The 13,626-nt window shown below is 49.8% G+C and overlaps 1 protein-coding gene across 2 annotated transcripts in view; it reads right to left on the minus strand.

The window, feature by feature from the left end:
• Positions 1–11,471, minus strand: part of WDR86 (WD repeat domain 86) — a 30,983-nt gene extending 19,512 nt beyond the window's left edge. The window contains exons 1-2 of one of the 2 annotated variants that reach the window (XM_077150125.1): positions 11,272–11,470; positions 3,121–3,262 (exon numbers count right to left, since the gene is read on the minus strand). In XM_077150125.1, coding sequence (XP_077006240.1) covers positions 3,121–3,262; positions 11,272–11,434 — 305 coding nt within the window. In that variant the 5' untranslated portion in view covers positions 11,435–11,470. Of the gene's footprint in view, positions 1–3,120; positions 3,263–11,271 lie in introns of both variants that reach the window. The other variant, XM_077150135.1, reaches the window with a different exon arrangement.
• Positions 11,472–13,626: the final 2,155 nt, after the last annotated feature.

A 13,626-nucleotide genomic window follows, 5' to 3' on the forward strand; every position in this document is an offset into this window, starting at 1 on the left:
GGACAGGGGGTTATATACCTGCCAGGAGTGTCCTGTGTGGGGACAGTGGACCCCAGCTAAATCTCAGAATCAGAGCTATGACCGTGCAGATCCTCGGGCTGCCTCTTTTAAACAGTCTTGCTGCTCAGCATCAAGGGACTGAGAAAACCTTCTCGACCAAAAGGGGGAAGAGTGAAATGAGACAAAATACAGTCTCATTTTTTTGTGGCTGAGAGATTCCAGAGTCGAGAGGTTATCCTGGAGGTTATTCTTACGCATTAAATAGATATCATCTCTTTAATTAAGGCATAACAGAAAGGCTGGAGGGAACTGCCTGAAAATGTAGAGCTGTGTTCCAGTAGCCATGTTTCTTGAAGATGATTGTATAATAATGATATAGCTTTCACAATGTGACTGTGTGATTGTGAAAATCTGTTTCTGATGCTCCTTTTATCTGCCTTGTCAACAGACGAGTAAAACATACAGATTAAAAATAAATAACAGTGGGAACAAATGTTAAAATAAATTTAGTAGATTGAAATGCTAGTGATCAATGAAAGGGAGGGGCAAGGGGTATGGTATGTATGAATTTTTTTCTGTTTTCTGTTTATTTCTTTTTCTGAATTGATACAAATGTTCTAAGAAATGATCATGATGAAAATATACAACTATGTGATGATATTGTGAATTACTGATTATATATAGAATGGAATGATCATATGGAAAGAATGTTTGTGTGTTAAGTTTAAAAAAATTTTTTAATAAAAAAAAACTCCCAATCTAAAGTATTTTCTGACACCATTGGCAAAGTACGTAACCATTTCTACAGATAAAAGGTAATAGTATTGTGGATTCATCTTTTCACAGACTAATGAAATATATGTATGACAATAACTCCTTGGATGAAATAAGGGGCTTAAACATTATTAAACTGAATTTTTTCCATTATTAAAAATAAAAAGTCTTGCTGGCAAGTTTAGGGCAAGATAAAAAACTTATATCGGAGCAGAGACAAACTAGCTCAAGGAGCGAACACACCTTCGGACTTCGCACACGCCACCCCAACCTCCTCTCTAGGACCCTCTGGACAGGTCTCATTTTCAGCAAGTCATTTAGTGAAACAGAACTGCACGAAAATGAGAATTCTCTATTTCTGACTGGCTGTTTCCTACTCTTCGAATAGGCATGATGTTCACGAGATGTGTATTTCTACAGTAAAGTGATGACGGGATGCCATCTACAGCAAAGGGTAATGTTCTGGAAGAGAGAGAGGGGAGCTAGGCCCAAGGTAGGGCTTGGGGGCACATGAGAAGAGCAGGTATAGCCTGGTGTGCAAAGGGATGGGCCTGGTATCATCTCTGAAAACAAGAGAGGATGTGAATTCCACGTCCTTATCTCAGGGATCTTGCACATTTGTGTCCTAAATTACTGAATAATGTACTATCTACCCAGAGCTATGGGTCTCTAAAAGCTGACCATTCAAAAACTGCATGTGTGCACGTGCGGGTGGTTCGGGGTTGGAAGGGAGAGTCTTAACATTGCAGAGCATAATTTCTAACCTTCATTGCCCAGGTTTACTTTGGGAAAGTAGGTAATAGTTTTCAGGCTAGCAACCGGTGACCTCAAGTCAGGCTGGTCAACGGAGGGCAGGCCCCTACCTGGTCAGCCTTTCCAGCTGCCTCACATAAGGAAACTCACTCCACCTTGACACATTTTTTTTTTCTTTCGGTGACAAATTTCTCTCTTCAGAATGGCCGAAGAGGCCAGCAGGAGCTACAGGCAACCTGGGTTCAAATTCTAGTCCCGTAAACAAACAAACAAACCCCCCCAAAAATTCTAGTCCCTTCTCCTTTCTCCACCACCTTCTGTCTGCTTGTTCCTGGGTAAGTATCGAAAGCTTTCTGGGTCTTCACCACTGGAAGGCAGGAGGGCAGCGTGAATGTTCCCCTAGGGTCCTTTCCAGACTTCTCTACTCAGTACCGTCCTGAGTCAACACGGTGAAGTTTTCTAGTTTATTTTTATCCTTCTGCTTAGGAATGCTCTATGCCCCCTGGCCTGTGGGTTGACCGTTCTCAGTGCAGGCAGCCAGCACTGCACAGTTAGTTGAAATGATCAGTCCAGCCCACTCTTTTCCCCTACTGTGTTGAACCATTAAGCTCATTGGTTCCCCATCCCCGACCCAGGCATACACTGACCATGAGGTCCTTCTGGCTGACAACATCTTTCTTTCCTGCTCGACCCGAGCCTCAGCCTTCAGACCATCCGACAGCAACCCTCTCCAAATTCCCGCCTGCCCTGAGCCCTTTCCCTTCACTCAGAGTAGCCTCCAGGACAGAAGGCATTTGTAGAAGGTCAGAGCAGTTTGTCCCTCCCTGGTTACAGGGACCGTGTGGGCCTGGGGCCTCAAGGCTCCCCACAATGGACATTACCTCCAGAGTCTGACACAGCCTGGGCAACCATCGTAAGTCAAATAATAGCATCAAACTGATCTGATCAGCAAAGAAATTTCCATTGCTCAGCTCAGAACCAAATTCAACAATGAGAGTAAAAATTCAAACCTCCCTGAGAAGTGGAAGGGGGTGGGTTATGGACAACAACATGGGAAGGAGAGGTTTAAAAGTATCCTTGATTCCATCTTCAGAACAATTCCCATTTCTCTCTTCCCCAGCCCCCTGGTCTACCATCGGTTATCAATTAAGCAATTTCCTCTGGAATCTGTTCTCATCAGTGGGAGCGGTAGGCTCCAAAGCCTTTCCCTATACCTGGCAGAGGGTAGCTATGCTGCCAGGGCCCCCAAGGGGGGAAAGGGCTGTCCGGGCACAGTTCATTGCATCGGAGTCTGGGAAAGTGAATAAGCCTTCTTTTCCCCTACACCCTCCTCACAGATTCCTAACTGTACTCTCGGGCATTTAGCACTTGTGCCTCTGGAAATTTCTGTCCTGGGCCTTCCATGACTCTGTGCTACTGACTACCTCCCCAGGGGTCCACATCTGGAAGTCCCCAGAGAATTTAGGTTGCTCAAGGGCAGGGAACCCCATTTCCTTCATCCCTGCCCTTTCGGGTCCTACCCAGGGGAGGGTGGCCACGATCAAAGGCCAAGTCCTGGTTAACCGCCTGCCCAAGGATGCAGGCCATGCTGACCTGTTCACGATGGACGTGTGTCCTCGGTAAACAGCCAGACACTGCCCGCTCAGCACGTCCCACTTCCGGATGGTGTGGTCAGCGCTGCACGTGAAGGCGGCATCATTCTCCAGCTGGCAGAAGGTAACGTAGCTTTCATGTCCTGCAGACAAGGGGAAACGTGAGCATACCAGTGGGAGCCAGCTGCTGTTTTTCTTCTGGGAAGAATGTTTGAAAAGAGGAGAAAGGGAAAAAAGCAGGGGCAGAGAATGTTTCAGACAACTGACAGTCCCTTTTCAAAGAACAATTTAGGTCTGGGAGAGTCTCAAGAAACCCTGAGGTTCCAGAAACAGTTCAAGGGGGAACTCATCCTGGATCCACAAATTCTTTTGCTCCCTTCCTTTCCACTCTCTTCTTTCTCCCTACTCTCCATTCAGTCTTCTTTAAATTTTTCATCTGTTGGTAATTACTCAGTCATTTAACAAACCTGATGTTATGGAGGCAGGAATGTAGAAGCCAAGGGTGTGACTTTAAGAGTCCCTGCCTGGACAAGAATCCCGGTGCCCCTACTGACTGCCTGGGGGCAAGTTACTTAACCTCTCTGTGCCTCCACATCCTCACCTGCAATGATATTAGTAACAATACGTACTTCATTGTTATGCAGACTGAGGCACTGCATTAGCTGCACAGCACGTGCTGTATGTGTGTGAGCTATTCTTTTTTACATGGGCAGGCACCGGGAATTGAACCCAGGTCCTCTGGCGTGGCAGGCAAGCATTCTTGCCTGCTGAGCCACTGTGGCCCGCCCTGAGCTGTTCTTTTTACATTTAGAGTTGGATACTGCGGTAGGCAGAATAATGGCCCCATAAAATATACAGGTCCTAATCCTTGTACCCTATAAATGTTACCTTATTTGGAAAAAGTGTCTTTGCAGATGTGATGAAGTGTCTTCTGAGATGGGGAGATTCTCCTGAATTATCTAGGTGGGCCCTAAATGCCATCACATGTATCCTTATAAGAGAGAGGTAGAGGGAGATTTGGTGACACACATAGAAGGTGGTGTGAAGACAAAGGAGAGAGTTGGAGATGCTGGACTTAAAGATTGGAAGGATGTGGCTGCAAGCCAAGGAATACTGGCAGCCACCAGCAGCCGGGAGAGGCGAGGAACAGATTCTCCCCTGCAGCCTCCGAAGGGAGTGTGTGCCCCTGCTGACACCTTGATTTTGGCCCATGAATACTGATTTTGGATTTCTGCCCCCTAGAACTGTGAGAGAATATGCTTATGTTATTTAAGCCCCTAAACCCTTGGTAATTTGTTACAGCAACTAGAGGAAACTAATGCAGATGTTTAAAGACGACCAAGCCACATTTCCTGTGTCTTGAACTAAATATGAACAAGACACATTTCCTGCCTTCCATGAGTGCCCCCAGCTCAGAATGAAAGATAAATAATCAAGCCTAAGTGTGGTCTCTGCTGAGGCAGGGCAGTGTCCAGTGGTGAGTCCACAGGGTGTCAACACCTCCGCTTGGGCAGTGGCTGGGTAAGTTACACAGAGGAGCCAGTGTGGGACCTTTGAAGAGGGAGGAAGCGTCTCCCTGGTACATGCAGAGAGAGAAAAGCAAGCTGGGCAGAGAAGACAACACATGCAAAGCAGGAGCAGGGACCTGTGGGCATGCTGGCGGGTGGAGGGTGGGGTGGTGGCTGTTGAGTAGCCCACAAAGTCTAGAACTTAGGTGCTTGGCAGAAATGGTTGGTGGGGCTGGACAGGTCGTGAAGTCTAGAAATGGGTGGAAGAGACATACAGAGAGTCTGGGGTCTGAACTGTCACACGTGTGTGACTGACCGACTAGCTGCCACCCCATCTTACTGGGTGGTGTGCCCAATGGTTAAGATATTTTGAATATCACTCTGGCCATAGTGATCAACTCTTATGCCCTCAACATGACTAAGCAGACCTGGCAGCAGATAGTAGGGCCTGACCTTCAGGTAAAGATGTTTCCATCGCAAATGATAACTTTTCGAAAGGACACTGAAGTTGGGTATATTTGAAAGGAATTCACGGACCAGAAAACCAATAGAATCCAAGAATGTCAGAACTCAAAGCCATTTTTCAGATGAGAAAACTGATTAATTCAAATATCCACACATTCAGTGTAATGTATTTATTATGCTAAGGATTCTTATCAAAATTAAAATTCTCTTTTAGATGTCTGGTATCAAGGAGGCAGAGATTTATGATCCCCTGGATAGTTTCAAGCTGATTCACATTATTTCTATTTTTCTGTCTTGGGTTTCAGCTTGGTTACTCTTGGAAGAACTTAATTTCCTGGGTTCTAGGAAACAGAATTTAAAAAAAATAAGAAAGAAAAATTTTTCAGTCTTCTTGGATAGCAGATACCACGAGGACTCTTTAAGAAAACAATGTTTGTGCGAATTAAGTAAACACTTGAAGAAACTACAGATTATGTTTCCCTTAAAATACGCATGGGTTTAAAAGTTAAGGGCAGAATGAGTTTTGCCAAACAGTCCAGATTTTTGCCAACCCCCAAAAGTTTATAAAATATTTTAAGATTGTCAACAAACTTTCCCTGAGACCAGATTTGCTCCACCCTCCTCCTCTTCTTCTCTCCCAGCTGTCAGGAGGGCTCAGAGCACAGAAAGAAGAAGGTCCCTTGGGCTTCCCCACGTGGGTATGGGACCTCTCGCCTTAACTGCTTCACAGGAAACTCCCAGGAGGAACTAGAGAGGTGAGCAAAAGGGAACCACCAAGTACTGAGTTCAGTGAGGTGCTGGGCACGTGGGGGCCCTTCAAGGCGTTCTCGTTTAGTTCTGGGAACCCTGGGTTCTGGCGCTAACTCAGGCAGCTCACAGAGGCTCACTGGGATCCACCAGACACAAAAGGCCCTGATGCTTCCATCCTGCCACATGGCATCTCAGACACAGGAAGGTAAATTAAGGCACCTCTATTCAATGAAAACTCCAGCCATTAAAACAGGGATAATAAAAGACCATGAACTATATGGGACTACTTTTATGGCATGAGTAAGTTAAAATAAAAAGGGGGGAGGGTGTAAGGGTAGTTGAGAATTCCTGCCTGTCATGCAGGAGACTGGGTTTGATTCTGGCCCATGCACTCCCCACCCCCCCACCCCACCCCAAAAATCAACAAATGGTGCTGCAATAACAGGATAATCACATGGAAAAAGAATGAAATAGACCTCCATCAGACAGCATACAAAAAAGGTGGGGGGGGGGGATATATATATACTGATTGTGAATCAATAAAAATTTAAATGCATATAAAGACTTGAAGAAAAGATGCAACAATGAAAATAAGTTTTCAGATGTTAAAGAAGACAGAAAACCTCAACTCTGAGCCTGGGTTCAAGCTGACCCCATGCCTTCTTAGGGGGCTCTGCACTGAAGGCTCTCCTGTGGGCAAGACCCTTCCACTAGGCCCTGAGGTTTGTTTTGTTGACAGGGTCACCCACCCCACATCTGAAAACACAAGCAGGAGTGAGTCACTGTTCACAGCACTGGGCCAGCCGAGGGGTCCTGGGAAACTGCAGTGTTGCCAGGCAGGACATCTCTGACATATTCCACAGAACACCAGAGATGATGCGGGCTCCACTGCCCAGGGCCTGTGGGGGCCCACCACGGATGGGAGAAACCATGCCTGCCACACACGGAGCCTTGTGATGAGCCTGCCAGCCCTGCCCCTGGGATGGACAAAGGGATGGATGGATGGACGCATGAGGCCCCAACTGCATCTCCGGAGACTCTTACTGCCTCATCCATTCAGCTGTCAGAATTGTGCTGAGAAGCAAAAAAGCCAAATAAAAGTAAATATTTTCGAAGGGATGAAGAATGCAGATAAGATGCAGTTATTATGTTAAAAAGAACGTGCTGAGGCTAAGGGGTTTCTTGCCAATGTAGTCAGCAACCCCCCTTCCCTGCCCACACACAGTCCCCATTCTCACCACACCCCATGGACTTGCTGCTCTGGCTGGAAGTTTAAAGTCAAACTGCTCCTTCCATATACACAAAAAGCTCAAAGCTGCCTCCCAATCCAGGGCGCTTGGGAGCTTGCTGAAATAATACTGTCTGTGGTGGCAGAAGCAGCCTGGAGTGGGCACTCCTTCCCCAGGGTGACTGGTCCAACTGGAAAATGCCTTTTGACTCAGCATAAAAAAAGAGGCGGGGGGTTTCCTTTCTTAAAGCCATATGGTGACAGGATGTTTGAGTTCTGAGGAGGGCAAAAGCCTGGCATCCATTTGCCCATCAGGTGGCATTATCTGAACCCTTCAACACAAGGATTGCTCCAGTTGCATTTTTATCCGTAGAAGGAGCAGGAGGAATCCATCCTCCCAATTCTGACTCAGCCTGCTGCCCATGGCCAAACCAGCTGTCTTCCATTTCCCCCTCCATCTCGCCCTTCTCTCTGGTCCACCCTGCTCTTGGCTGCTCCCCCTACCTGATTAGATTACAAGTGGGTTCTCTTGTTCTCCCACTTCCACTGGGACCTCCAGCAAGAGATTTTACAGGGTCACTCCAGGCTGGATGTGTCCCTCACATCAAGGTCACACCTCCCGCCAAGAGAGCCCTCTCCCCAGCTATTTCTGGATTGCAGTGACCACTCACACCCCTTGCCCTTCAGGCCAAGGAACAGTACTAGCTCTGCCCTGCTGATCCTAGCCAAAAGAACTGTGGTTCCCCTAATATTCTGCCCATGTTTTGTCCTGAGGGTGGCATATTGTTTCCTGCTAGCACCCAGACCGATGGGCTGTGTGATGGATTTCCAACCAAGCCAGAGTGGGAGAAAGCATGGAGCTCCAAGAACATGGAAGTTGGCTGAAAGTGTCCTGACAAAGCCTTCAAAAACTCACATTGTATCTATGAACCCCCCCAACTTTGGACCAAGGACTCACCACAGTCTTGACCTCCCAGACAGTCTGAGGGGATCTGACCCCACTAAGAAGGTTCAGTGCTCAGCTGTCCATCCACTGTGTGGGCCAACCAGAGCTCCCAGCCACAAGGGACATGTGCTCATCAGTGGGGCTGCAAAGGCACCTACTGCTTCAAGCCCAGTCTTCTCCCTCCGCATGATGCTGACCCAACTGCTCTCCCCCTTCCATCTCCCCATTAGCCTCACTCTGACCCCACAGCAAGAGAAGTCACCAGAGACAGTGGACTCTAAAGGGCTAAGAATAAATTGCCAACAGGTTTCCTTCAGGTCCACAGTTAGAACAAATTTCGTATTTCGATGGAATCCTTCCTAGACTGAGACAAAGCTCATGATGATTTGCTTATGTTTGAAAGCTTTCCCTCTGCTCCCCCATGCCCTTTTAAAAACATGTATGCAGTTGTGAGCTCACAAGAGAAAATAATGCACCACCTCTTATCAAGCCAGGCTTTGTTCCCCCACCCACTTAAATGTCATCCCCATGCCTTTGTTTACACCAGGCCCGGAGCCCAGGATGTCTTCTCTCTTTCCCTGTGCCTCTCCAAATCCAATCCTTGCTTTAAGTCCCACCTGGGTCAAGGGGCAGCTCCAAGGATCCAGCTTCCCTTTTACTGAAGTTCTACTGCACCAAGTTCTTCAGTTTAGAGATCATTTTCTCAATCTAATCTGTAAATTCGCTATGGCAGGATCCAAGAGTCCTGCATTTTCAAATCCGACATAGCCACCTGGCACAGTCAACCTTAGGGGACCATGGGCAGGTGAGGGGGAGAGAACTCTGGGACACGAAGGAGTAATTCAGGCCCTTGGCGGGGGGGAGGGGGGTCGGTTAGCCCCACTGAGTCTGTTTCCTCACCCACAGAACGGAGACATGAAACGCTTGTTGGGAGAAGAATATGAGATAGAGTTTTGAACTTGTCAAGGTACGGTGCCAACGAGATGCTGCTAGGTTACCAGTTTGTGCCTGTCAATTAGGCATTAACGATAAAACAACCAATACTATGTGACAAACCATTTATTAACTTGTTTAATTCCCACAACAACCTTATGAGGCTATGATACTATTGCTATCATTCCCAATTTACAGACGAAGAAACTGAGGCACAAGAAGTTAAGTAACTTGGGATCTGAGCCCAGACAATCTGGCTCCAGAGCTCAGACTCTAGACCATCACAGCCCAACCTGTTCACTGCAGAGTAGAGGGGATTAAAGCAGACTGGCAGTCATCCTCTAGGGTTCACATGGCCTGGCCATAGGTTTCCATTAAATAGGAATGTGCAGTTTGTAGCCATGGAATTAAAAACGAATGCCCTCCCAAAACCCAATCATGTTAGAAGATGCTGTCTGAAGACAAGGAAGCTTATGGAACAGCCAGAATGGGTCAGAATCTTCAGGCTGAGTCCTTTTCTCAATGGGAACAGAACAGCATGGGAACTGCCACGTTAGGAAACCTTGCTTATCTTCTAGCCATTGATCAAATTGAGTGCCCCCAAATAAGTACCTACCTAATGGGTAAAAGAGGGGGAGGAGCGGGGTTAACTACATTAAAAGCAATTCTGCTCTTTACAGAATAATTGGTTTTTAAGACTCCTTTTTCACTGTGAGCTCACCCACTGTGTTTGAAAGCCAATCCCATTTATTAGAAAGTTACTGTGATCATAGCTTTAAGATGAGGTCCTAGTAAAGCCTCTTACTCTGGTGAGCCTCAGAAAGTAATCTTTACCACATTGAGCCACCAGCCTGCAGGGAACATCGGATTCACCCAAAAACTTGTCAGAAATGCCAATTCATGGGGATAGCTGGAGCTGGGGCCTAGGAACCTGCATTTCTGAAAGCCTTCCAGATAAATTCATGCTTGGGAAGCAATACAATTTGTATTTTAAATTTCTCACATCCTTCGGTCCCAGTTGAGTATGCGACAATGTGTGCATCTGTGGGTGGGGTAGGAGCCTGGGTTAGTTTGTGGCCAACTGTCCATCACTTACCCCAACTCCCCAGTAACAGGTAATCCAAAACCCATCCGTACTGGGCTTTGAAATATCTATCACAATAGTTTTCATTTTATAAAACCAACAGAGTCAAAATCAACCAATATCTAAATTAATTTGTACTCCCTGGGCCTACATAAAATGGAAGGCATTGGGGCAGGCCACCCAGAATTTGCTGATTATTGCAGAAAAACCAGCCCACGATAAATAACTGTACACAAGGCCGAAAGCCTTGTGCCTCATCGAAGGAACTGTGTATGTGCTACTCTGGCCAACAGCAGAGGGTCGATGCTGGGCAGACACCTCACAGACCATCCAGGGCAGACTTTCTACAAAGGACCCACAGTAAAAAAGGCATTGTGCTCCCAAACAAGTACACAAATATAAATAAATCTATAGTATATACAAAACTATTTCATAAAAAAATATTTACATCTACTATATGTGATACCTCATCATGTTTTCAAATATATGAAATTGATTTAACAAAGTTGAGAAACTTAGGCTCTCTGATTCCTTCCCTATCCCCTTCCCTGGACTGCTGCCGCAGGGGATAGCAAGGCAGGGAGGTATGGATGGGGAGAGGGTTTCAAATTTCAGCTCCACCAGTTGTGTAACCCTGAGCATATTACCTAACTCTGTGCCTCAGTTCCCATGTCGGTAAGAGTGGAATAGCAGTAGTGGGAGAATTAGAAGAAATCACCCCTGTAATGTACAGTTCCGTGTTGGCACATAACGAGCTGCTGACATATATATATATGGTCTAGAGAGAAGAAATGTGTGGCCAAAGGCCGCAGGGCAAATGAGAAAAAAGTAAAAATTTTATTTAGCTGATGGATTAGAAGTATGATTTCTTTTTTGCTGTTAAAACTGTTTTGTGGCAATGATTTAATGCAGTGGGTTAACAAGTGACCCTGGTCCCGCAGGCTGGTGGCCCTCCACTCATCCTCCACCCCTTGCATCCCATTCTGAACCCCAGCCCACACCGCCGTGCCCTCAGCTGATTGGATGCTGGGCCCCTGGCGAGTGCTCTTCCGCGGATCCGATCGGCAGAGGGCAGGACTTTCAAAAAGGTGTCAGTCGGTAGAAAAGCTGAGAGGTCCTATTGTTTGAGGCTCCAAAAGAATCCAGGTGAGAGCGCGGAAGAAGAGAAAGAGAGTGGAAGAAAGTCGAAATGGGGTGCTGCCGTGCGGGGCAGGGGCGGTCGCGCTGTGGGGCTTTACCTTGAAAGAGGGCGCAGCACTGGCCGTCCGCGGTGCTCCAGAGCCGGGCGGTGCCGTCCTCGCTGCCCGTCAGCAGGCGCTGCCCATCGGGGCTCAAGCTGATCCAGTTGATGCCTCCGCGGTGGTCTGCGCAGACCCTCAGGGCCGACCCACCGCCCCCCATCCTGCCGGCCGGGGCGAGGGTGGGTGGGGGTGGCGAGGAGCAGGCCGGGCCCTGCTAGGGAGGGGCGCCCGGGTGTCCGCGCCGCGGCTCCCGGCGGTGGCGGCGGCTGCCGGCGGCCATCGTGGGGGGCCCGAGGCGCGCCCTGGTTCCTGCCAAAGGCATAGGGCGCAGTGTGGGCCAGGGCCAGGGCCAGGGCAGCAGCGCCGGGGTCAAACGGAAGCCGCACCAGCCACCCTGCCCTCGCTCGCCAGCCGCCGACCCAGCATTTTGCTGCGAGTCGACGAAACGCCGAACGGGCACCAGTGCGGCCGGGGCGGCCCAGCTGCGCCTCCCGCGCGGCACACTCGGAAGAGCCAAGCTTCGCTGCGTGCCCTCCCTCTCGGACCCAGCAGGGAATGGCCCGCCCGCCACCCCCCGGGGCTCGGCCTCATACCCCGTGTGTCCCCCAGAAGGACCAGCCTTAGCTCCGTGAGGCCAGGCTGCACTCCCTTTCCAGAGCCCATTCCGAAGACCTGCACCCCCACCTGACCAGGCCCCTCCCTCCAGGCCCCAAGCCGAGTCGGACCTGGGCGCTCAGGAGAGCGAGCAGAGAAGCTCCAGTCTCTTCGCAGGGAGCCCACGCCGGCGACCACTGGCCGGGGGCAGGGAAGGCGCAGTGGACGCCGAGCTTCGGTCACCCACTACACGCACGCGCCCTCCCGGCCCGGCGCAGCTCGCTCCGGGCGGTTGAGCGCCGAACAATAAAGTCCGGCCTGGCTCCTCCTCAGAGACCACCCCTCAACCTGTCCCCTCCCACTTCTCGGGCTGCGCCCCCATCCCCCAACCCGCGTTCCCGCGGCCTCCCCTGTCCCCTGGGACTGATCTTCGCCCGTTGCCCAGCGCCGCCTTCGCCCACGTCGCCCGCTACCCTCTGCCGGTTCCGGTGACGGTGGCGAAGACTCCACGTGCTCCCGGCTGCCGGGCAGCATCTCTCCCACCCCTGCCTCCACCTTCCCCCCAAGCCAGAGTTCAGGGAGCGAGAGGCGAAGGCGAAGGTGGATCGAAATGCTCGTCTTCAGCCTGAGTTCCCCAGTGTCCGAGTGGGAGGAGAGATGCTACTCGACTCGGGCCGGCAGCAACTCGCAGTTACCCGGGAAAACTGATCCTTCCAGGCTTTCAAACCTATGGATCCTTCTAGAGGGGTTCTTGGGGGGAACTTAGGGGTGGCTAGAGAGCACGACCCAGTAAGCCCGGAGTCCGCTTTCGGTGGGAAATCACGCGCGCACCCCGAGTTTTAAACTAGTCGCGCAATAGAAGGGGTAGGGGCTGGTCTCCCAGTGCCGCTGGGGCGTGGGGTGCAAGCCAGGACGTAAGGGTTGGTTGCCGTTTCCCGAATACGTCTGGTTCGCTCCCAGGAGCCCCGGCGCACTGAGCCAGCCCGACGTTGCGTGAGCGAGACCCCCAGCGCGCCGAGGTCTCACCGCTCTCAGCGCTGGGGTTATAGAGTCCACCCGCCGCACACATCTTTGACCGCCACCTCCCATCCCCTGCGCCTCCGCCCGCCCCTTGGGTCAGCGCGCTGGATCTGATTGTCCCACTGGGTCTTTGCAAGAACCCACACTACGGGCTCCTGAGAGGCCTCCCGGAGCGCCAGTCTGCTGTTTCTCATTAGAGCAGTTCCGGCTCCCAGGTCTGTCAACCGTGCTGGGGTGAGGGGAGGGGGGGGGGCGCGGGAAGGATGACCCCCTACACACACACACACTCTCATCCCTCTAGGTCCTAGAGGTAGCAGGATTTCCTGAACCCTCTAGGGCTTTGCCTAAAATCTAGACAGGCAAACTTACAATTGGATTTGCGTTGAGGGTGGAGGTGGCTTTGGACACCCAGCCTTTGTCAAGGCGACCTTTCCGTCGCAACTGGTTGATCATATAGGGACTCCATATGGGGCTTCACTGAGTATTGGTGTGTTTATTCCCCACGTGACACAACTAGACAAATCCATTCTTTCTTTCCATAAACTTGTAAACCAGCATGTGTCTCAGTTTAAGGAGCTTGGACTTTATTTTGTAGGCAGTGGGAAGCCAGTGGAGCATTATGAATGGATTTGGAATCATTGAAAAGCTGCTGTTGGCAAGGTGGAGGGGAGTTAAAAGGAGGCAGGAGGCTGCTTAGTGATCCAGTAAGGATGGAGAGGGCAGAAATGTGAGGGATGT

The sequence above is a fragment of the Tamandua tetradactyla genome, chromosome 1 (genome assembly GCF_023851605.1).
Source record: "Tamandua tetradactyla isolate mTamTet1 chromosome 1, mTamTet1.pri, whole genome shotgun sequence".
Lineage (NCBI taxonomy): Eukaryota > Metazoa > Chordata > Mammalia > Pilosa > Myrmecophagidae > Tamandua > Tamandua tetradactyla.